Raw genomic sequence first — 25,577 nt, 5'->3', positions numbered from 1 at the left:
AGGTAGGTAGTGAGTTTCTAGAAATTTGTCCATTTCCTCTAGGTTTTCAAATTTGTTAGAGTAATTTTTCATAGCATTCTGTTATCATTTTTTTAATTTCATTTGGGTCTGTTGTGCTATCACCCATCTCATTTCTTTCTTGTTTTTATTTTTTTTAAATATCACAACAAATTACTATGTTTTATTTTTAGATCTTTCATCTGTAACATATTGTAATTAAAAATATTTCTATCTATTCTTTGCTCTTACAGATTTTTCCATGATTTCATCACAGTTAAACTGCTGAACAATATCTACTTCCATTCATAATAAGGATAATGAGTTGAGTACTTCTTGAATCATTGTTATATGCTGAAGGTTTTGGAGTCTCTTTAGTGAGGAAAAAGAGCATTCTGTTATGCAGTTTGTAATCATTAGTTAGGAATATGTGTAAAACAGTTTCAACATTGGGAAATATGCATTGTATTTTATCTTCTATTATGGAATCATACATACCTACATGAGTAAAATTTCTCTTTTCTGAATCTGTAAACTTAGTTCTCATGTAAGAATGAAATTGATGCACTTCTTTGTAAAGGTTTGTAATTAAGACATTGGCATAATCCTGCACTAATTTCATGGATGCCTTCGTGCGTTCTTCATCAAGTATAACCACATTGTTTAAGAAGGAAAGCCTATGTGAAAGAACTTCATACTTTTGCCCCTCTTTTCAAGCAAGATTCAAGTGTATCTATTATGTAGTACGTAGTTATAGGAAATTGATCTCTGGCACTCAGTAATATTTCAGGAGCAGTCCTGTCATTTATTTGTTTCCACCCTTCTCATTTCTTACACGGGTTATTTGCTTCCTCTCCTCTTTTTCTTTTGTCAGTTTGGCCAGTGGTTTATTGATAATTTTGATCTTTTCGAAGAACCAGCTTTTGGTCTTGTTAACTCTTTTAATTATTTTTCTATTCTCTGTTTCATTTAATTCTGCTCTGATTCTTATTATTTCCTTTCTTCTGGCGCCCGAGGGCTTCTTTTGCTGCTCTCTTTCTCCTTGTTCAAGTTTTAGGGTTAATGTTTTGATTTTGGCTATGGCCTACAAGATCTTAATATATCTGTTATTTCATATTTTAGCGCTTTTCCTGTTGCTCATTCATTTCCAGCCATACCATCCTTGCTTTTCTCATATATGCCAACCATGCTCAAAGTGACTAAAAGTCATGAATGAACTGTTAGAAATTTGTGTTTCCAAGTGTTTCACTGTCTGCTGTGATTCCCAAATATAATGTAGTATCTTGTTTTGTTCTATAGCTCTTGGCTCTGAGAAACAGAGGCTTTTTCTTTTGTTTGATTATATGAACCACAGGGGTGAGTAGAATTCTGTACAAGTTAATATAACTAGTACTTATATTTTAACATGATAAGATTTTTTGTAACCTATAATTTATTGTGTGATAAGTAGAAAATTGCAAATTTAAATTAGATGGTATGTTAGAAATTGACATTTCTGAAAAGTCTTTAAATCTCTAATTTTCAAATAAGGATTTAAAAAAAAAATTTTTTTTCAATAGGCAATAGATCCATGAGCTTCAAAAATCAAAGATACCAAGGGGTATACTTTGAAAAGTTAGTGTTTCTGTCTCCCAGCCACCGATTCTGCTTCTCATAGAAAAGCAGTAGTTTCTTACGGATTCTTCCAGAGATATTCATAGAAATACAGCAGCGGTAGGATTGATATATATTCTTCTTCACTTTGATATTTTTACTTAATAAATCTTGCGGTCTCATTATATATAAAGCTGCTTCATTCTTTTTAACAACTGCATAAGATTTCATTGTAGATATGTAATGTAGTTAATTTAGCCTCGTTGATGGACAGCTAGGCTGTTGTTAGTCTTTTGCTGCTATAACTGTTATTTTTCCGAGATCACTTTTTGCATGTGAGATTATATCTGCAAGATAAATTCTTAGTAGGTGAATTGCTAGGTCAAGAAATATGTGTATTTAGATAAATATTGCCTTATTATGCTCTTCATTATGATTGTACCAGTTTATACTCCTACTAGGAGTGCTTCTTTGCCTATAAGAGTTGACAAGCTTCTATTTAGGGCCAGGTAGTAAATATAAATGTTTCAGGCTTTACAGCCCACTTATGGTCTCTACCACAATCTCTTTTTTTAATATATTTTGGCCCTGGTCTATAATTTGCCAACTTTGGCATTATACCATTGCTACCAGGGTGTAATCCAAAACTTTTGTCATTACCGACCTGTTAGGTGACCATGGACTCTCACTGCATTAGTGAGTTGCATTTCTTTCATTAAGAGCAGGGTTGCGTCTTTGCATTTTTTTCCTCTGTGAAATATTTGTTCAAGTCCTTTGCTTTTTATATGTATTTGGTTGTTCATCTTTATTGAACTGTAAGGGTCTTGTCTGTATTAGAGAAACTAACCTTTGTTTGTGATATAAAATGCAATAAAACCTTTTAAACCAGTTTTTTCTTCATCTTTTTGATTGGGTTATATTTTCTTCTTTTTAGGAGTTTTGTAGTCATATTTGATTTTTTATTCTTTTATTCAGTAAATTATTCTTTTATTCTGGATTTTGTATCACGCTTAGAAAGGTCTTTTCCCACTTTTAAGACTTAAAAATAATTCTTCCTGGTTTCCTTAATATTACAGTTTAATTTTTATGTTTAAATCTTAGATGTATCTGGAAATTATTTTGGTGTGAGTTAGGGATCCATTTTTTCCAGATGGCTACTCTTTTCTCCTAGTACCATATCCTGAGTTTAGATGTAGAGATTTTGAAAGTTGCCTACAATATTACTTTTTAGTATTGATTTCTCATATACTATAGAACTTAACCCTTTTGTGCTCACAGGTACCTCTAGGGACCAAGTACTTTTTCTTCTTCTGAAGGTTTCTTGGGAAGCTGCTGTACAACTGACAGTGTTTGCTGCCTCAACGCAGGGGTCTTTATGACTGTTTGAAACCAAAGAAACAGGCATGCGCTGCAAATTGCTGGTTTTACAGGGTATTGTATGAGGTGTCTGAATTTTTGGTAGGAAAAATAGAAATTTTGAAAAATTTTGTTACACATGTACGAACAGATCCTGGTGGTGACCCTGGGGTATAATTAGTGGTACTTCATATGTACCACTAAGCACTTAGGGTAGGCTTGTGGGAGGGGGCAAGAAAAAAAAATCCATACCACCTACTAAAAATTCAGATACATTCAATGATTCAGCGTGCTTCCATTAGTGAAAACAAACGGTATCAACAAAAAATTCAAAGCAGAAAAGAATTGGTTCATGAACGGGTTAAATTAAACTGCTGAGCACATTAGAAGTATACTCTTTCATTCATCAAACAGTTACTGAGCACATGCTATGTTGAATAGAGAGGGCTGTAACTGACCTTTAGTTGATTACAGTCTGGTAGATTTATCACACTGTGTGTGTGTGTGTGTGTGTGTGTGTGTTGTGTGTGTGTGTGTTAACACCCTGCTTCTTTACTTGTATTTTCTCCCCAACCTTCTATTAAGATAATTTTCAAATAAATTTTAAAAAGTTGAAAGACTAGTACAATGAATATGTGTAATATGGTACACACACATCTCCTTTTAATACTATGCAAAAGTAAGCGGTAGACATGACACCTCACCTGTAAGTTCTTACAGAATTTATCTCTTCAGATAACATACATATCCATAATACATTTTCACCACTAAGAAAACGTACAATAATTCCATAGTATAATCTAGTATCCAGTCCATACTGTTTTCCCAAATGTCTGCAATATCTTTTATAATAATTATTATTATTTTGAACTAGGATCCCATCTAGATCCATATTTTATATTTTCTTGTTATATCTCAGTAGTCTCTCTTAGTTTAGAACAGTCTTCCCTCCTTTTTTAAAAATTTTTTTTATTTTAACTATCCCCAAAAGATTGACTTTTTATAGTGTCCATGATAGTGTCTTATAGAATATCGCACATTCTGGATTTATCTAACTGTCTCCTATTGATTTACTTAACTTGTTCCTCTGTTCCCCGGATTTTCTATACACTGGGAGTTAGATGTAGATAAAGTTTAATTGGAATCAAATTAAATGTTTTTGGCAAGAATTCATGGTGATGTGTACATGATGTTTTGTCCTATGAAGAGACATAAAATATTGAGTATTTCATCATTAGTGAGGCTATGTTTGATCTCTTAGTTAAGAGAGTAGGAGTATTATAAAGGTATATTCCCACTCTTCAGTTGATAAATCACTGGGGTTATTTTGGCACTGAGCAGATATCTTGTTCTCGAACAACTATTTACCTAAAGATTTTAACGTCTGTTGTCTGAATTGGTTGTTATTTTAGAAAGTACAAAATGGTAATCTATTATTTTTGCTTCGTTTATGAGCAAGCATTCTTCTCTTAAAAATAGCTTGCCTCTCCTTCCTCCCCTCCCTTTTTTGACATACTGTGAATTCAGATGATTTTTATTTTTTCACCATCGCACTGTTTCTAATTTTCTATTTGTTTTTCTGGCTCTGTGAGGAAGGATCATAACTGTCTTTTCATCATTTTATCCTTAGAACCTAGCACAGTGCTTATTAGAGATTGATTTCCTAATAAATTTGTGCTGAATGAATGAGTGACTACATTAGGCAGTGGGGAGTTATTGAAGGATTTCAAGTGAAGGTGTAATATGGGATAATTTGTGTCTTAGATACTTTTGGGGTGTCTGTGGAGGAGGGCAACTTGAGGAAAACTTTCATTTGAATCTTGTATCTGTTAGGACTCTTGATTCCAACTAACCCAGTTCAAATAAACTTAAAAAAGAAAATTTATTGGGTCATAAAATCAGGGAAAAGTTGAAGAACCAAACAACATGAAGGATTCATCTGAGCTTTGAAGCAAAAAAAATGAGAATGCCAATGTCACTAACATTTTTGTCTTTGCTTCACTCTGTGTGTTTATCAATTCCAGTTTACCTACTCCTAGAAGTAGGAGTTTGTGAGAATAGGTGGCTTCCTAGATATCCTTTGATTGATTTACTACACTGTTGAAGATATTGCTGTAGTCTAGGAAGAGATGTAGAGTGTTGGAACTAGGAAGAGTAGAAGAGAGATGGGTTTGAGAGACACTAAGTAGTACAGCTGACAGAATTTAGGGTAAGGAGAATTGGAGGGATTCTATCTTGAGGAGCTGCTGTTTTGGTAATGATATTAATCAAGTTAGGGAAAAACTAAGGAGAGTATTCTTGGGATGGGGACATGAGTTTTATTTTAGAGATACTAAGTTGGAGGTCCCTAGGAGGTCTAGGCTAAAGAGAAGACTCCTAGGAAGTCAACAGCAAAAGTCATGGCTATGAGTGTAGATAAAATTGCTTAATCTTAGTGTATAGAATGAGAAGAGGACTGGAATCCTGAAGGAAAAGCTGATATTAAAGACATGAACAGAGGAAGATGAGTATGAAATAAATTGATAGACCAGTTAGGAAGGTAGGAAGAAATGTAGTGTCAAAGAAACCAAAGGAATAAAGGATGTTATTCAGGAGGGATTACCAAATGCCACATAAGGATTGAAAAAAATCAGTTGGATTTGACCAGTAGGAGAAGATCATTGATTATCTTAATAGGACCTGTTCCAGTGGGAAGTTGGGAGCCAGATTGTGTTAAATTCAGAGGATTAATGATTGGGAGATGAAGTAGAAACAAACCAGTGTTCTTTATTCCTAGAAGTTTGACTATAAAGAAAAAAAGGTACATGAGGGCCATAGAAAGAAGTACAGGGCTATGAGGGTTTTTTTTTTGTTTGTTTATTTTGAGATTGGAGAGACTTGAACATGTAGGTATGAACAGTTAACTTTTTCTTTTTTAAATTCTAGCTCGTATACATTTTATTTTTATGTTTAAACATTTATTGTTGTAAACATTAACTGTTTATTAGTGTTAATACAGGGAACATGGGGCTCTGAGATCAGAGACCTGGGTTTTAATCTCAGCTCCCCAGAATAATCACTGTAATAATTGTTGATTACTAGTTTTATATTCCCTTCTATGTGTCAGACACTGTATTAGTAGGCCCTTTGTATATGCTGTCCCTAGTCCTCACCATAAAGTAACCTACAAGGTGAGTATTACGCCGTTTTATAGACAAGGAGACTGAGAGTTTACTTTTCAGGATCACAAAGATTTTAAGTGATCAAGCTATAATTTCCAGCAGAGATGTGTCTGATTCTGAAATTGGTACTCTTTTCTCTATATTACATTGCCTTTTTTTCTGTATAAAATAGTATCTCAAGTTTGAGTCCCTATATCTATCACATATATATCAAAGTGTTAAATGATTACTATGGTAATATTGTCTGTATTTTGTTTGAAAAAATATATATTTGGTTATATACCAGGCAGACCTTATGAATGTGGCCATCTGCAGCACTATCTTTTGTCTAAACAGTATTTTACTTTTTAAGGTGGTGGTATCATGGATACAGAAATGTCTGAAGATACAGACCACAACTTAACTCCTACCCTTGACAGCATGTCTTATGGAATGCCGAATCAAACAGGATCTGAAAATTCATTGCTGGATGAAGATGATTATTTTTTGAACTCTGGGGATCTTGCAGGAATTCCAGTCGTTGATAGTGACAATGAGGATGAACAGGATTTTAGTTCAAAGGACAATCTTGTTTCTTCAGTTCATACTGATGATAGCTTGGAAGTAGAGAGAAGAGTCTTACAGCATGAATCAGACAATGAAAGTGAAATACAAATTCAAAATAAAGTAAAAAAAGACTTTCCTAAACAGTTTGATCAGGTTTCTGTTTTTAAATCCATACGGAAAGATTTTAGTCTAGTAAGAGAAAACAGCAAAGAGACATTTTCTGGAAAGGAGAAAAATAGAGACCTAACTTATCATGAACGTGAAAAACGGTTGGATAAACCCCATAAAGATTTGGATTCAAGGTTGAAAAGCAGTTTTTTTGATAAAGCAGGTAATAATTGTTGGAATAGAACCATAAAACAGAGTAAATAACAAAGTACTGGTAATCATATGGCTTTTGTTAATTACCTCCTGATGTTAAGTGAAATATGAACAGTTAAATTCATTGTAAGCTTGTCATTTTTCTTTTATCCTTGTTCTTTGCAGACTGACTGAATTTCTCACAGTAACTTTTGATAATGGTATAAATGGTTGAAAAATAGCTCTAAGCCTCATTTGTCCCTCCCCTGCTTGCAATATTTTGATGAGAAGGCAAGATACTCGAATTACGTGTTCATTTTGAACATTGGAACCTGAAGTTGGATTTAACTTCTTTGTGCTGTAAGCACTAATTCAGACTGCTGTCCCACCAGTTAGTGCAAATTAAGGAGGGTTTAATTTTTTGTTAACATTTCTGTTTTTATGTTTTAAAAGTTTCTTGAGGCTCCTCTTGAGCCCCTTTGCCCAGAGTACTCTATACTTTAGCTTCAGTTCCATTCTTGAGTACCTCATATATTTTCTTTCTTCTATGCCTGACTTCCCTTCTGATGTTCTATTTGCCTGCATTTCATTTTCTTTGTATGTATGCCTGTTAAATAAAGTACTCCTCATTTAACAAGGCCTAACTTAAAACTTTTTATTCTGTTAGTCATCCCTAACCTCTCTCCGTCAAGAATGAATTGTTTCCTTATCTGTATTTCCACAGCATTTTGTTCATGCCTCATTAATTATAGTACTTTTCACATAATATTACAGTTCTGTGTTTGTTTTGCGTTACCTAGCAGTTAGGAGTTTCTTGAGGGCCAGATTGTATCTTACTCAGCTTTGTATTCTTGGGGCCTAACCTGGTGCAGTGAAAAATAGTAGTCTTTCAATAAATGTTCCATAGATGTGAACAAAAGCAAGGTATACTATACCAACCCATGTATTTCCTCTGATAATACTAGGAAATATATAGTAGAAATAACAAACTAGTATTGTTAATAACAATTTTTTGGATATCTGTTATGTACAAGCCTGTGCAAAGGTGTACTGTAGGGGGTATTGAAAATTAGGAGAGTCCTCATCCTCAAGGAACACATGTCTAGTAGTAGAAGGGAAAGACAAGTCAAATAGCAGAAGCATCAGTGACCAGTTGAATAACATAAGATTTAATTTATAATTAAAGACAGAGGTAGAAGAGTTTGTCATAAAGCAGTATCAGAAGATTGCTTTCAAGTGACTGAAGCTGCGTTTTAGGGATTCTTAGAAGAGAGACTGGAGTTTGAACTCAGTTGACAGGGAAGGGTATATAGAGAGGTGAATTTTGAACTCTACTGAGTCTGGAAGACAGTGTAAGATGAGGATAGACAAAGGGAAGTTGAAATGGTATAAGAAATGAGAACAAAAAAAACAGAAAAGAGAACAAAAAGCAAATTTTCAGAGCATAGTGAAAAAGTAACCACGTTATTTAGGTTTGAGCAAGGAAGAGGTATGAGATGAGGCTAAAAGTTAGGTGGGGCCAGATTATGCAGAACCTTTGGGTGAAACTACCTATTGGATTTTTTTTTTGGCAGACCCATTTCACTCTAATGAGCATCTTTGTTGGGAAAGAGGTTATTATCAGATGATAGCTTTTTAGGTCACTCTTTATAAGATTTGTTATTCATATACATATGTTGTTTTTTTTTTTTCTTTCAATAGCTAATCAAGTTGAAGAAACATTACATACCCATTTACCACAAACCCCAGAAACAAACTTTAGGGTAAGTTTTCAGTGTGTATGTAGATTGCTGTAACTGTGGCAAGTGTCAAAGTTTTCTTTATGTCACTTTCTAAATTGTAACTTATGTGTTAGGTAGAGTGCTCTTTTTTTTTTTTTTACTTTGTTATTTGGATAAGGGCATCTTTGGAGACATTCTAAGAAGGCTCAGCTCTTAGGTTCTTTATTTGTATTTGATATTTAGATGTACAGCACATTTAGGTACAGGGACTCTGAGTATCCATAGAGTTCTTCATTTCCAATGAACTTTTCTTTGGGTGTTAAACCTGAAGAGAAATAATTTTTTAATATGAATATTTATTAATCCTTTATATTGTGTTTTAGGATTCCAGCTATCCATTTGCCAATAAAGAATCCATTGGTTCGGAACTGGGAAATTCCTTTGCATCAAATATTAGAATTAAAGAAGAACCTTTGGATGATGAGTATGACAAAGCAATGGCACCACAGCAGGGACTACTAGACAAAATTAAAGATGAACCTGACAATGCTCAAGTAAACATTTCACCTTTTTTTTTTTCCTTCTTTTGGTCCATGCATTGAATTATTCATCTGAGAGAGGAATTTCTTGGCTAAGAAGTGAAGTAGGTTGTTGACAGGGTGAGTGGAGTGGATTCTCTTAAGGAAGATTGAGGCAATTCGAGTTATCTTGTGAGAATAATGCTAAGGAATTAATAGAGTTATAGGAAATTATTCCTGAGTAGTAATTAAGGCTTATAATCTACTTTGTTACTTAATGCCACTGTTTTGTGATTTTTGCAGTGCATATCATTGCAGGTTTAGGGAAAACGTGAGAGTATTCAAGGATTTGAGATTGATACAGCAGACATGACTGAAGGTTTTATGGTGGTTTATGAAGGTTTATTGTTTGATTGAGTTCATATGGAGTAATAAGCCCTTTGTACATACTGCTAATACAAGTGTTAATGGACTTTAAAAGGGCTAATTGATTAAAGATCCAGTTCCTTGGGTTAGTGGGTAGAATGTAAAGTTGACTTTGATGGCCAGTATAGAGTTCCAAGTTTGAGATCTTTAAGTAATAAGGGTAAAGATAGATCTCTGCTATATCAAGTTTGTTCTGGAGGGAGAAGTCATGGAGATCTTATAACTGTGAAGTCCTGAAGTTAGGTGTAAGTTATCCATGCAGTTAGTGACATTGCAGTGACTGGAATGGAAGAAAGAAGTAGTTATAGCAAGTGCTGTAATGATTTTGGAATGTAGGAAGGCGTCCAAGGGATAAACACAATGGCAGCAGTTACTTGAGGTTAGTCTATATTTTATACAGATGGCATCAATTCAGAGGATGAGAAGTAAAGATAGTATGAATTAGACATTTGGTCTGGAGAAAGTTTACCTTTCCTTATCTTTCTGTTAAGAGCTCGGCTGCTAACCCAGAGTTCAGCAGTTCAAATCCATCAGTGCTCCTTAGAAATCCTGTTGGGCAGTTCTCTTCTGTCCTACTGGGTCACTGTAAGTTGGAATTGACTTGAAGGCAATGAGTTTGGTTTGTTATATGAGAGGGTTTGAGAATGTGAGACTTCTGTGGAAAAGAATTTTTCATTCAGGTTTCTTTGAGCAGGGTTTTCAACTTCAGCACTGTTGACATTTTGGGACAGATAGTTCTTTTGCATGTGTTTGTCCTGTGCAATTTTGGATGCTTAGCAGCATCCTTGGCCTCTACCCACTGGATGCCACTAGCACAATGTAGTGGGTACGTTGTACCCACTAATACAGTAAACTGGCTCTGCAATCAAATAACCCTTCCAAAGATAACCCATTCATTAACCCCTCCTGACAAATAGTTAAATCCATACCTAGCCTGTACTTCATTAGCAATACCTCTGATGTCGTCAGACATTGTCAGATGTCCTCTGTGGGGGCAAAATTATCTGCTGTTGAGAACCACTGTTTTAAAGTAAGCAGCTGGAAGAATAGGTGATTATAGAGATTGGTGATTCATATGAGTCAGATTGATGCTCAGTTAAGCCAGCATTCCATGGTGCCCAGTGGAAGGTAACTATATAATGTAAAGATGATAAAGCTGTAGGAGTTGGATGAGTATTGTGGCTACAAAGAAGAAGACAGTAGAGAAGAAGGAGTATGAAAATATTTGAATAGAAGATAGATTGGAAGCATGTGTGGAAGCAGATGAAATGGAGATCTTGGATATCTGAATTAGGGACAGATAGATGTCCTGACACCCAGGCAGTGTTCATGTGGCAGTGTATGCTTCAAGACTACAACCATGTCTGTATGCAGGGCAGATCTCATGTCTCTCTACATGCAGTGTACATACATACAATGTGGACATGGGAAATCTATACAAATAATGCTGGCAGGGTAAAGATAGTATGAATTAGACATACCAAAGACATCCCTTTCTCTTAGTATATTATCCAGTGACACTTTCCTCAGGACAAAAGGTAGTTAATAGTGAATTCCACAAACAAAGGGGGCATAGAGCATCGGGAAGGGTTATTAGTATTACTGTTTCGAAAACCATCAGAGGTTCCAGTGGCTGGAGCGTACAAATAGGATAGAACAGCCAGGACACAGAAACACCTACATTTTTAATACTTACTCAAAGTGTAATAATGTGTTTCAAATGCTGATTAGAAGTTTCATTGTGATTATGGGGGAAAACTTCCCCAAAGACTCACCACCTGATTGATTGGACTCTTGAGAACTGAGCAAGAATGTTGGTAGTTTCTAGGCATAAAGTTTTGAAGCCTTTACCCTTTACCCCACAATAAAACAGTCCCAGCATGTGACTGGGTAAGACTAGATTTTCCCCAGGCAGTCCTTTCTGTTGTCAGCCACAACATTGCTATAGAATCAGGCCTTTGATAATTTTCCTAGAATTTCCCAGATGAGCTCATGTTTTAAACCTGCTTCTTTCCTTTTCTTTTGCCCTTTCTTTCTTTCCTTCCTTTTCCCTCATTGTCCTGTTTTAACTACCCACTTCTCCCCGCCAAGTGGCCATTGGAAATTTATACTCTTTGCTGTTAAATAACTGTACAACACTTTATTACTCTAACTCCTCTGCTACAGAATGGAAAAGGGAGTTCCAATGTATTCTTTCCTTAGTCTCTGTAATGGTATTATTAACCTAACTGTTACAAATACTGATGGATTTAACAGTTATGGTTAGTCTTTACTTTTGACCATCAATTACTAGTAACTGTTCTCGTGATTGGAGCTCTTGTGGCACAGTAGTTAAGCGCTACAGCTGCTTAACCAAAAGGTCGGCAGTTCGAATCTACCAGCTGCTGCTTGGAAACCCTGTGGGGCAGTTCTGCTTGATCCTACAGATTCGCTATGATTCCGAATTGACTTGATGGCAATGGGTTTGGTTTTTTTGGTTCTCATAGTTAAATAAGATCAGAGCCTTAGCTCATGGCACCTTTCAAGCCTTAGCTCATGGCACCTTTCAAGACCTCCATTGGCTTTTCTCTGTGCTTAACTTGTAGTTTTACTTTCAGCTCACTTCCTAATTCTTCTTTTTTTAATGTAATTCACTTTGGTCTTAATTTCTTTACTGTCCCATGTAAATTACTAAGGTGCTGAAATGTGTGTATATATTTAACTTCTTCTATCCATTTGCTCTTGATTATTTATTCCATAATGATTTTCTGGGTTTGTCAGTCATCTTCATCCTGCCTGTGTTACTGGTGTAACATCATTGTGGTCCCCCAGTTTCCTTTCTTCAGACTAATCCTATTGTGTGTTACTGTAATATTTTCTCTAGTACTTTTACAGTTACAGATGCTTTTATTGTAAGTACTATTTTGTTTCATCCTTCTAACAACCCTATATAAGATGGCCAGAGTAGAGAATGTTAATCCCATTTACAGATAAGTAGATAAGGGAGCTGAGGTTGATAGAGGTTAAGTTAGTTACTCAAGGTTACATGGCCAAGATGGAGCCAATCTGGAGCCATAATCATGGTCTTCTAATTTTTATTAGTCTTTCAAAATAAGTTACTTGATTTTAAAAACTGCCTAGAAAAGCTTTTAGAATATGAACTTAAATGAGAGCCAGAGACCTTATTTTTCTTTTCCCCCTTTCCATACTTTCTAAAAGCTGGGCACTCAGTAAATGTTACATTAAAATTTTTTTTTTTCCTCTTCTTTTTTCTCATAAGAGTGGGAAAATTAATCTGTAATCTGTCATTGAAACAAATGGATTAAGATGGGAAAGCAGGTTGTCACAGTAGAAATTTATACAGTTTTAGAAAGTTAATGCAGTAATTGCAATATTGAAGTTTTATTTAGCCATATCAAATTAATTTAGCTATAGAATTTAGGTTCTGCATTTCTAAAATACAGTCCTGGGTTACTGATACAGATCTTCCTTTGCGGTAAATGAAGGAAGGTAAAGCTATTGGTAAAGGATGTTTTGTTTTGTTTTGACGCCTGTGTTTTTCTGCTTCTGAAAGCTTTTGGATCATCAGTCAGATTTTCACTTGTCAAAAAAGCATTTACTAGTCATTCATTAGTAATTGATTTGTTTATCTGATATTTGTAAAGTTAGGCATTGTGTGAGATACAAACATAAATCAAACATGGATTCTGCCCTGAAGGCATTGTGGGGGATAAAAACAGTACTTAAGATGTTAACTTATTTTACTATGTTATGTAAGTAATATGTACTTGAAGCTTAAGGAAAGTGTAAGAAGTTTGGCGTAGCTATCACAGAGAATGATAAAGAGAGTCGCCTGGAGACCATTAAAGTGAGCCACTGAGTATTGATTATTTCTGGAGTTTAATGAGAGTTTTAAGATCTCCTTTTATTTGAACTTTGCTTTAATATACTATATAACATATATGCATGTCAGGATAAGTCTGTATTAGAAAATCTTTTAATACATGTATTGGATCAACAAGTCAAGTAAGACTATCTGTATAATAATTTAGTTAGATACCAGAAGACATCTCATGTAATTCATTATACATTTCTTACAATAGATGCTTTTGATCGTGGTAAGGAAATATCTAGTTCAGATTAATAGATCATTGAATTTAAAATGCTAGAAACCTTCTGTTAATAATTACTAAAAGAACACAGATTACTGGTGTTACCATTACTTTTTAACTCCTGTTGGATTTTTGGCCCAATACATGTTAAAGAAATTAAAAGAATAAATAATGGAAAAGGGGAGACAAAAATCATCATTTACTGGTGAGGGTCTTTATTATAGAGAATTAATAGAATTCGTGAAAGTTTAGTGGAGTATCTAGTTGAATTATAATTGTATAAAAGATAGAAATATTTCTATAAACCAGTTGTTATCCAGTTAGATAATACAATAAAAAAGATACATTATTCCCAACAGCAACTAAAAAGTACTTATGTCAGATAAAAGGCTAATGAATGGAGAGATGACTTTTTTAAATGTAAGAAATATTATGAAGATGTCAGTTATTCCTAAATTAAGATATAGGTTTCATGCAATTCTGATGAAAATATCAGTGGTTAGATTCTGAAGATTTGAAGAAGTACAAATAAGTGTGCATGCAAGCACACACACATACATTACACATATATTCTAAAAAATTGTCAGAGAGGTTGAGAGTGGCAAACCCAGTTAAATAAACTTCCCACAATTACTTTCATTAGGTTAGTGTGATATCATAAGATTAGTCAGCCTGAAATTAAGACAGGATAGATAATCCTAAAACAGACATTATTTTTAAGAATTTGGTATGTTAGTGGTGAATGGAAAAAATACATTTGCCATTTAGGAAAAGAAAAGAAAACCCATCAGACAGCAAAATCAATAAATCCCAGATGGATTAAAGCAGGAGTGGTAAACTGTGGACTTTGGTCCAAATCCAGCACGCCCCTGTTTTTTTTTTTTTTTGTTTTGTTTCTACTGCTGTTTTTATAAATAAAGTTTTATTGGAACATTGTCATCCTTACTCACTGCTTTCACTCTACAAAGGCAGAGTTGAGTAGTTGAGACAGAGACCATATGGCCCACAAAGTTGAAAATAGTATTTACTATCTAGCCCTATACAGATAAAGTTTTCTGACCCCTCTATTAAACGGGTATTGTAGGTAATGAAACCACTTTCTTACTGTATTATTATGGAAGTAGAACTTTGTAAGAGTTAGAAGAAATCACAAAGATATAAAGATTGTCAGATTTTTGGTATAAAAATGAAAACTTTAATACATTGAATTTTTAATTCAAATGTTGATAAATACTACAGAGGATTACTATGGTTACGATATAATGCTTTTTTGTAAACAGACATTTAAAAAAATTACAAATTGAAACAACAGTGGGAAAAGACTTTTAAGTGGCCTTTTTATTTATTTATTTTTTACAAATTACTGGAGTAAATATAATTGAGAACAGTTTTTTTGAGGGGGGGACGGAGGGGAAACAATCTGTCATTATATATCAAGAACCTTTACTGTGTGACCTTTTATTTAGTAATTTCACTCTAAGGATCCTTTTCTTAGTAGATAATCCTAAATACGAGAGGATGAGTATTCACAGAGATATTCATTATGGTATTACTGATTGTACTAAGTATATGGAAATATTAAATGTGCCAACACTGGGTTATGGTTATATAATCTCAGTGCTGTGTAGGGCTATATTGGAGCTGTATATGTCAGTATTTCTCAAACTTGAACAATGTACAGATACTCTTAACACAAAAAAAGGGAGTATGCCTGAGATGCCTGAGAATCCCAAGAATAAGGGATTTTGTGGGGTTTTGCTGTGATAAACAGTGAATTAAAAGAAAAGTTAAAGTTAACCACTTAGGGGTTTCACAATGCAATAATTGTAAAAGCAAACAGCAGAACTGAAAGCTTGCAGTAGAACTCAGCTATGTGGTAGTTATTTGTGATTCACGATATGTTTATATTCACTTAAAAATTGTTGATATGAAAACTAGAACTAAAATGTTATTTTAGAATTCTCAGACTTTCTGGAGTACATCTGTAGACGTCAGGGCTTCTTGGACTCCAGCTTAAGAAACATTGATACTTAGCCACTAGAAGTTATTTTGAAGTAATATGTAATAAAATGTAAAAATTCAAATGATTCAAGTGATCAGAGAATCAGTTTTTAAGAATGGTATATTCAGTATAATTAGAATTATGTAAAGAAACAAAACCTCTGAGGGGAAAAGACTGGAAAGAAATAACCAAAATAATATCAGTGATTGTTTTGAGGAGATGGAAATATGATTAGGATTTTTAAATTTCTACTTGTCTGAATTTTCTGTAGTGAGTGTGTATTACTTTTATAATAGATAAACATTAACTTAAAATGCTGGAATAATATTAAAAGAAGAATTTTCAAAAATAATTTAGAAATATCTGGTCATGCCACAGGCTAATTAATTAGGCAGCCACTTTCATTTTTTATTTTTTGCCTTACTAATATATATAAACTTATTTACCCTTATTACGGTTGTAGTTTGCTTGCTATTTTGTATTCTATAATTTCTTGTTAATTATAATATATTAAATATTTTACACGTAATATAGGTGTAAAATGTCTTGAATGTCTGAATTTCTTTAGATACATTGTACTTATTCTTTCTTCTGTGCATTTATCTATTTATTCTCTTTGTTTTTAAAGGAATATGGTCATGGCCAACAGCAAAAAACTCAAGAGGGGGAACTGAAAATTAGTGCTGTGTTTTCAGTTAGTGGCAGTCCTCTTGGTAAGAAACAAAAGTGAATAAACGAATCATGTTTATTTATTCTGATGAATCTAAGTGAGAGGAAGTATCTACCTGTATTAGTAAACTAGGCAGTTCTCTCTTCCTATTTAGAATGCCTTTAATTGTATATTGCATAATTAGTGTTTAGTTTCAAGACTAGCTCTAGAAGAGAAAGAATGGATGAATACTTAAAATTCATGATAAAAAGTAAAACATTTTTTTCTTTTCTATTTTTTTTTTTTTAAAGCTCCACAATTGACTACTGGCTTTCAGCCTTCACTGGCATCATCTGGCATGAATAAAATGCTTCCTTCAGTTCCAGCCACAGCTGTTCGAGTTTCCTGTTCTGGTTGTAAAAAAATCCTCCAGAAGGGGCAAACTGCTTATCAGAGGAAAGGGTCTACTCAGCTGTTCTGCTCTACATTGTGTCTCACTGGATATACAGTTCCACCTGCCCGCCCTCCGCCTCCTCCCACCAAGAAAACGTGCTCAAGTTGCTCAAAGTATAGCAGTATTCTAAATTATCTTCTTTATTTCTTTTGTTTCTTTTAGCATATTCTGCTCTTAGTCTGTGTATTGTGTTTAATTTTTTGATTCTGGGTTTTTTGTTTGTTTTGAGAAATAACCACATTATTAGTACTAATATGTTGTTGCTGTTTTTCTAGATGCTAGGTGCTTAGCTTCCTTTCGGCTTTAAATAAAGTGTATTATATATTAAGAGGTGTTTTTGAGACCAGCTCTCCTATCCTTATTAGTTGAGATGCTTTATAAAACCCAAACTACGCCATTTAGTGGTATTGTATGACCACTATATTTTATTGTGGACCTATAAGCAGTCGATATTTAAATTCAATAAATATTTAATGTTTTTGTAAAACATTATCAAGGTAAAAAACAGAATAATTATATTTCCTGTTATCTAATTAGAATTTATTTAATAACTTCTTAACTGTAAATGGCTTCCAATGTTTATTTTTTTTAGTATCTCTGAACTACTTCAGAGGGTCCATTGCAGTGCTTAGAGAGAAAGGGGTATGACCTAACAGTGTTATAGTAAGGTCATCCTGATATACTTGAGGAAAACCTAATTCTGGCTAATTTTGAAGGTGATGGTTAGAAAACGTTTAAATAAATGAGTCAGGAAAAGGTGAATAATGCTCTTCTGAAACATGTTGATCTCTCTCTATTCTTAAGCTATTCAAATCATGATTTATTACTTTTAAGTATGAGTATTTATAGTTCCTCAGACGGATGCTATTCTTTTTCAGCCTGGAAAGGGAAAAAGATGCTCCCCCTTCTGGTTCAGTTGCAAAAAGGCATAGCTTAGATGAAAAAGAGTTTTTAAAGAAATTAGAATGTGGTTAGACATTTTTCTGGAAGTTAATTATATGCACATCCCTTTATACTTCATTTCTTTGAAACAACTGAAAGGGTAAATTTTGGTTATGTTTGAGGTAGTAAAAATGGCATTTAAAAATATGCCTTAACTCATATATCTTAAGTGGAAATTGAACTTTAAAATAGTTTCCTTTGAAAGCTATGCTTTCCTTGTAACACTGCTGTTATTTAAAACAATAACAACAAATACTTCAGTAAGTTTTTGATTTGGGATTATCTTTAAGCTGATGATACATTCTTTTGAATAGCTTCAGTGGCAGTAAATTTTCATCTCTTGCGAGTTTGTTTAATATTCGTATATGACTAAATGTTATTTAGAACCATGTATATTGATTAAAAGTTGATTATGATGTTTCATAGCAATTTTTGTTCAAAAATGAAATTTGGTTGTTAATAAGATTGGTGTTTTTGTGACTTACAAGTTCCTTTTGTGAAAGAACTTCTCAAAAAGGCATTTTAAAAAATACATGTTTAAATTATTTGTCATTGTTAGAATAGGTAGTCTCCCAAGGCTATTTTGAGTGATAGACTTTGATTTATTTTCCTTTTTACTTATTTCGTTAGAACATAAGCTCCATGAGGATAGAAACTTTGCTTGTTGTGTCCATTGCTATATTCCCAGCATCTAGAAATTCCTGACACATAATAGATACTTAATAAATATTTAATGACCCTAACTTAAAAACAAACAAAAAAACTGTTCTCATTACTTTATAATGACAGCTTATCTGATAAAAAAAACTTTAGCCGATTTCAACATAATGCTATTGGCAAGTTTCATTTAGCAAAAATAGACTTCTTTATTTATACTGTTTAACTTTTCAAACTATAATTTTTATAGTTTTATTGTTTCCTATTTTGCCATGAGATAATGTCATGCAGCAACCTTTATCCTTCTTTATATAAGTTACTTTAGAGACCAGCAATTTCTAAAATTTCAGTGATATTTCTTTCATAATAATAGTCGCAGTTACTCTTTTCAAAGATTTATTAGTTATTTTCAAAATAACTATAGGAAACTCAAAGAAATTTTAAAATGTGTACCTTCTCTGTGTTTTTTTTTCACTCTTGTCCATACACGTTACTCGTTTCATGTTAGTTTTTCATGTCTGGTGCTTGTCCTGGCTTAATCTGTGGACAAGTCATTTTTACCTACTTGTCATATCTTATCTTGATCTTAATTTCAGTGATTCTTTAAGGTTGTATTTTTCTTCTTCGGTTGTTTATAATCTTATCTTTCTGTCTGCTTTCTAAACTGTTTAAATTTTCTTCTTTTTTAATTGGCCATCCCTTGATTTCTTAACCGTTCTACCTCTCATTCCCTAGTCTTTTACCCTTATTCTTTTGCCCCTTTCTGTTCTTCTTTCAGGTACCCTTACCTGCCTATCTCCCCTGCCTTTTCTTCTCTATTCTGTCTTATTTTTTCCTTTTCTCATTTTAGTTAATTCCTTTTCCTCTTATTGCTTCATTCCTCACCTACCAGTCTATCTTATTTTTCGTTGCATTGCATTTTACTTCTTAACTACTCTTCATCTCCTATCACCACTTTACCTTTCTTTCTCTTTTTTTCATCTTATTTGCACAGTCGTTGCAACAGTTTGGGATAGTCTGGTTTATATGATTATAAAAAAAAAGTTGCCATCGAGTTGATTACTACTCATAGCAGACCTTGAGTAGAACTGTGCTCCATAGGGTTTTCAATGGCTAATTTTTCAGAAGTAGATCACCAGAACTTTCTTTCAGGGTACCTCTAGGTGGACTCAAATCGCCAACCTTTCAGTTAGCAGCCAAAAGTTTTAACCATTTGTACCACCCAGAGACTCCTATCTGGTTATAGAACTGCTGAATTGGATTGTACCTTAAATATAAGGAAACTAGATTCAGAGAAGTTAAAAGATTTGTTCAGTGTCACATAGCTAATAAATTTTGGTACATGCATTTTCCCCCCAGATAGTCAAAGAGGTTTAATTTGTATGTCAACCCCTCTAAGAAGGGTTTAAATATAATTTGAATAGTTGGAGATAGAAGAGATTTCCTTTTTGATAGCTGTCATTCTTATGATCTGTAGAAATATAATGGCAGCCCTTAGGCTGAAAGAAATCCATTAGCTGTTCAGAATAACAATTTTATTTTTCTTAAGCATTTGGTAATCATATTTCTTAGCGTCTCAAATTTAAAGTCTGGATATATTTTGGCTAATCGTCATTTAATATTTAGATTCCCTTAATAAAAGGGACCCAACATTCATTTTAAAAAACCTATTTCAAAACCCTGCATAAAAGATGTAATTTGGGGGATAATTGTGTTAATATGGTTAAAAAGGTAATGGTACCCAAAGAAGTAACTGTTTCAGGGTTATCTGTACCATTTCTGAATTTTCATTATCTGGAATGAGATTCCTTTTCATTCTGACGTAAGATGTAATGTAATTGAACTCTAAGCATCCCGGGAGCAGTGAAAACTACCGACTTTTATGTCTCTGTTGCCTTATTCATGCTGTTCCCTGTACTTAAAGCCCCTTATCTCCTTACCCTTCTTACCCTTACCCTTCATGTCACATATGGATCCAAAATAATTGTTTCCTTATTTATATTTCTATAATACATTATACATATGTTTTTCAAAATTATTTACACTACTATATTTTATGCATACTTCTATTATGGTATTTTATATATGTATTATTTATCTATTTGCTGCAATAAACTGAGCTCCTTGAGAGCATGAATGGACCATATCTTAACTCAGGGCTTAGCCAGTACATGGCTCAATGTAAATGCTCAGTAAATATCTTTATAAATGAAATACAGTAAAACCTAATGGAAAAAAATAATAATGTAAAGGCAAAAAAAAAATGCAGAAAGCAGAGAAGTCTTGTAGTTACTTAGCATAGGAGAAGATGAGATATGGAGCTATGTATTACAGCATAGTACACTATCAGGTGTTTCTCTTGATAATATCCATTATGTTAACTATTTTATTAAAGCAGAGATATTCGTAATCTTTTTTAAAAGATGTTCTATTAGTGTTACCTGTTTAAGCTGCAGGAATGAGCATTAACAGTTTGTTTATTATTATGTGGGTGTGTGCTCATGGGAGAGGCACTGCTTAGAAACTTTCATCAGGGTACTTTTTAAAGAGTGGTTTTTAAAATGGTTTACATTGAAGGTATCTGGAAAACTATTACATAGAAAGACTGGTTTGGATGTGGGATTGGGGCAGAGTGATTAGAAGCCTTAATCATTAAAGTTTTAATCTTCATTGCCTTTGCTCTAATGCTTATAAAATTAAAAAAAAAATTAGATATAAAAATATTTGATTTTATATAACTATGCTAGAATAATATATACTTGTGTAGTTTGAAATGTATTTTTAATTTTAAAAGATAGTTTTGTTTTTTAAAATTCAAATCTAATATTACTTTTAAAGAATATTTTGAAAATACAGAGAGCCTAAAGAAGAAAAGTTAGATCTCCTTTCATCCTACCTACCAGATATAATAAATGCTATCCATTCGGTGTATATTCTTTTAATCTTTGAAATAAAATATACTAATTCTCACAGAAGTTCTGTAAGGTAGGTGGTGTTAGTTCCATTTTGCAGAAAAAAACTTTGTGTCAATATATCAGTTTATCCTAGATCAAATTGCTGGGAAGTTTCAAAGTAGGACATCAAACCTAGATTTTTTTTTTACTTCAAATTGCAAAGCCCCTTTCACTTTACTATAATTACCTATGTTTTATTTCATTATTTTAGCTCACAAAAGGAAGAAAAAAAAGAACAATTATACTGTGGCTTATTTTATCTTTTTATCGTTTTTAGAGATATTTTAAATCCAAAGGATGTGATCAATGCCCAGTTCGAAAATGCCACCACTAGTAAAGATTTTTGCAGTCGATCATGTTTGTCAACATATGAACTGAAAAAAAAACCTGTTGTTACCATAAATACGAATAGCATTTCAACCAAATGCAGCATGTGTCAGAAAAATGCTGTTGTAAGTTCCTTTTGCTTTATTGGGGCAGGGGGTGGAGTCTAAGTTTTGCTTAAAGAACAGTTTTTGATGTTCTCTGCTTATTGTTTGTATATTGCTGTTTTTCAATTCCTAGATTCGACATGAAGTTAACTACCAGAATGTGGTACATAAACTGTGCAGTGATGCTTGTTTCTCTAAGTTTCGTTCAGCTAACAACCTCACCATGAACTGTTGTGAGAACTGTGGGGGTTACTGTTACAGTGGCTCTGGTCAGTGCCACATGCTTCAGATAGAGGGACAGTCTAAGAAGTTTTGTAGTTCAATATGCATCACAGCATACAAGCAGGTACATGAGCATATTTAATCCTGATGTCTATGTTCATTTTAGGGGGGTCTTAAATTTTTTTGGTAGAAATTATTTTTGAAAATATTGTCAAAAATAGTAAGAGTTTATTATTTACTTTACTAATATTCTTTACATATAAATAGTATTTGTCAAATGAATGTATGTTAAATACTCTGTTATAGAGTTTTATATAAGTATCAATTTTGCTCATGCATTTGAAGTACAGATTTTTAGGGTATGACTTTTTTATTTTAATGTGATTCATATTTTTGAACAATATTTTGAAAGTGCATAAAATCATAATAAGATAAAAAATAATACCATCTCCCAGGGACTACCACTCCCATCCTTTTGGTGTTTAGCTTCTAATCTTTGAAATAAATTTTTATTTGCATCTAAACTTTTTTACTTGTTAAGGTAAGGCCCAAGTTGAATACCTATTTTTTTCTTTTAATTTTATTTTATTGTACTTTAAGTGAAAGTTTACAATTCAAGTTAGTCTCTCATACAAAAATTTATACATACATTGTTATGTGACCCTACTTGTTCTCCCTGTGCTATGACAGCACATTCCTCTTTTCCACACCTGATATCCTGTGTCCATTCAACCAACTCCTGACCCTCTCTGCCTTCTCATCTCACCTCTGCACAGGAGCAGCCCATTTAGTCTCATGTATCTACTTGAGCTAAGAAGCACACTCTTCATGAGTATCCTTTTATGTCCCATAGTCTAGTCTAATCTTTGACTGAAGAGTTGGCCTTAGGAATGGTTTTAGTGCTGGGTTGACAGAGAGTCCGGGGGTCATGCTCTCTGGGGTTCCTCCAGTCTCAGTCAGACCATTAAGTCTTGTCTTTTCACTAGAATTTGAGTTCTGCACTCCGCTTTTCTCCTTCAACAGGGATTCTCTGTTTTACCCGTCAGGGCAGTTATAGCCGGGCACCATCTAGTTTTTCTGGTCTCAGGCTGTTGCAGACTGAATACCCATTCTTAAAATCAGATCCATATGTTGAAATCAGAACCACACGGTTGAAATTGCAAACCATAAAATAAAAATCTTACAGTAAAGGGTTGTTATAGTCAAAGGTTTTTTCCTTTTCTTCAAGAAACGGAAAAATAGATTTGGGTAATTTATTATTTTGTGAATTGATGAGGTTTGTAGAAAATGACGTGGAGGAACTCTGTATGACAGATGTCTTTTATGCAATTTTGTGTTTATTATATTTATATTTTGTTTGTAAATTTTGATCACATTAGGTTTTAAAGTTGATAAATACAAAGGAATAGAAAGCACTTTTTACTTTTTAAATTATTGATAAATTTTAATTCTTTTTATTAGAATAGTGAATTTAAATACAGCTTACCAAAACTGATAAATTTAATATTATTGATTTGGAAATATCTTTTAAATTGTTTTAAAACTTGCAATGATTCTGGAATTTTAAATATTGTACAGTGTTGCAGTTTATTTCTTATTAATGTGCAGGCACATAGAAGGGATTAGCTTTTCTATTTATTCCTTAGGAACACCTTTTTTAAATTATTTTTGCTGTCACGGGATTGGGGAACAGCCCGTTATCTTCAGGTGTATTATCCTTGTCCAAAATACTACTCTTTTCCTAATGTTGTATCAGATATTAAAAGTTACTTGGATTCAGTCCATTGAAAGATAGTTCATATTCCATTAAAGGAAGAGAGTTAGGATGAAACATCTTAGTTTTAAATTTATTAAGAATTTTTAATTGAGCCCATACCCGTTAAACTTCTCATATACTAAAATACACTATGGAAGAGAAAGAACTTGGATTGAGAAGTAAGGCAGACTAGTTTTGATTCCCAGACTTCCCATTCAAATACAGTTTTACCTTGGTGGAAGCAGTTAAACTCCCTCAGTCCCATTTTTCTTATTTGTAAAGGAATATTATACAACCTGTGTCACAGGGGGGCCTGGTGGCACAGTGGTTAAGAGCTAAGGCTGCTAACCAAAAGGTTGGTCGTTCGAATCCACCACCTACTCCTTAGAAACCCTATGGGACAGTTCTACTATAGGTTCGCTGAGTTGGAATTGACTTGACGGCAACGGGTTAATGAGTCATGTCATGGGATACTTTCTGCTACTTTCCTTTCTTCCTTATAATTTAACAAATATTGGATGTAATTCCTGTTATGAGGGGCTTCATGTCTACTGGGGGAGATAGACATATAAATGAGGAGTTAGAGATAATATGATGGAAGTATGTATGGGGTACATGTGGCTCAAAGGAAGCATGGTCAGCTCTATTTGATAGGACAAGATAGAACTATCAGCAAAATGTTCACAAAGATGACTCTTGAATTGTCTTAAAGATTAAGTTGGTGTTTGCAGTCCTTGATGTGGAGAAAGAGAAGATGGATCTGGAAATACAGTAGACATTACAGAGTGCAGGAATAGGCTCACTTTATATGTATCTTTTAATAGCAAGTCTCACAACTTTATCCTTGAAGAGGGAACAGACATCCTAAAATCTCATAATGGTTGCTGGACATACTTTATAATATTGTGAATATGTGACATGATAATAATATTTAGTATTTGCTGCTGAATCCTTGAGTGGGGACTTAAGATAACAGACTCTGGTGATTTATTTTTTTTTATTGTACTTCAGGTGAAGGGTTACAGAACAAATAGTTTCTCATTACACAGTCAGTACGCATATTGTTTTATGACACTGGTTAACAAACCCACAACATGTCAACACTCCCTTCTCAACCTTGGAGGACCTTTTTTCTTTTTTGGTGAAAATATACATAGCCTAAGACACACCATTTCAAAATTTCTGCATGTACAATTCAGTGACATCAATTATGTTCTTCCAGTTGTGCTGCTCTTCTCACTATCCTTTTCCAAATTATTCCGTCACCCTTATCTTCAACTCAGTGCCCCCTAGGCTTCCCATCAAACCTTTTGAGTTGCTGTTGTCAATTTGATGTCACATAGATAATTCTCTCTTTTTTGTACTTTAAATGAAGGTTTACAGAACAGAATAGTTTCTCATTAAACAGTACACATATTGACCTATGACAATGGTTAATAACCCCATGACATGTCAACCCTGTCCTTTCTCAACCTTGGGTTCCCTATCACCAGCTTTCCTTTCCCCTCCCTCCTGCCTTCTAGTCTGTGTCCCTGGACTGCTGTGCCTGATTAGTCCCATTTTGTTTTATGGGGCTGTCCAGTCCCCAGCTGAACAGTGAATCTTGGATGTGACTTCACCACTGAGCTAAAAGGGTGTCTGGGGGCCACACTCTCAGGGCTTCTCCAGTCTCCTTTAGGCCAGTAAATCTGGTCTTTTTTCATGTGTTAGAATTTTGTTCTATATCCTTGTCCAGCTCTGTCCAGGACCCTCTGTTGTGATCCTGGTCAGAATAGTCAGTGGTAGTAGCCGGGCACCATCT

The 25,577-nt window shown here is 33.8% G+C and overlaps 1 protein-coding gene across 3 annotated transcripts in view; it reads left to right on the top strand.

The window, feature by feature from the left end:
* The window catches only part of ZMYM4 (zinc finger MYM-type containing 4), a 204,311-nt gene that overhangs the window by 134,385 nt on the left and 44,349 nt on the right, over nt 1-25,577 (top strand). For all 3 annotated transcript variants that reach the window (XM_004371958.2, XM_023727249.1, XM_023727250.1), the window contains 7 exons: nt 6,460-6,984; nt 8,655-8,716; nt 9,058-9,228; nt 16,340-16,424; nt 16,672-16,927; nt 21,645-21,819; nt 21,932-22,144. In XM_004371958.2, the coding sequence (XP_004372015.1) occupies nt 6,460-6,984; nt 8,655-8,716; nt 9,058-9,228; nt 16,340-16,424; nt 16,672-16,927; nt 21,645-21,819; nt 21,932-22,144 (1,487 nt within the window). The remainder of the gene's footprint in view (nt 1-6,459; nt 6,985-8,654; nt 8,717-9,057; nt 9,229-16,339; nt 16,425-16,671; nt 16,928-21,644; nt 21,820-21,931; nt 22,145-25,577) is intronic.

Source organism: Trichechus manatus, unplaced genomic scaffold (genome assembly GCF_000243295.1).
Source record: "Trichechus manatus latirostris isolate Lorelei unplaced genomic scaffold, TriManLat1.0 scaffold00015, whole genome shotgun sequence".
Classification (NCBI taxonomy): Eukaryota; Metazoa; Chordata; class Mammalia; order Sirenia; family Trichechidae; genus Trichechus; species Trichechus manatus.
The sequence above is the reverse complement of the archived record's forward strand: the minus strand, read 5'-3'. Positions and strand labels throughout refer to the sequence as shown.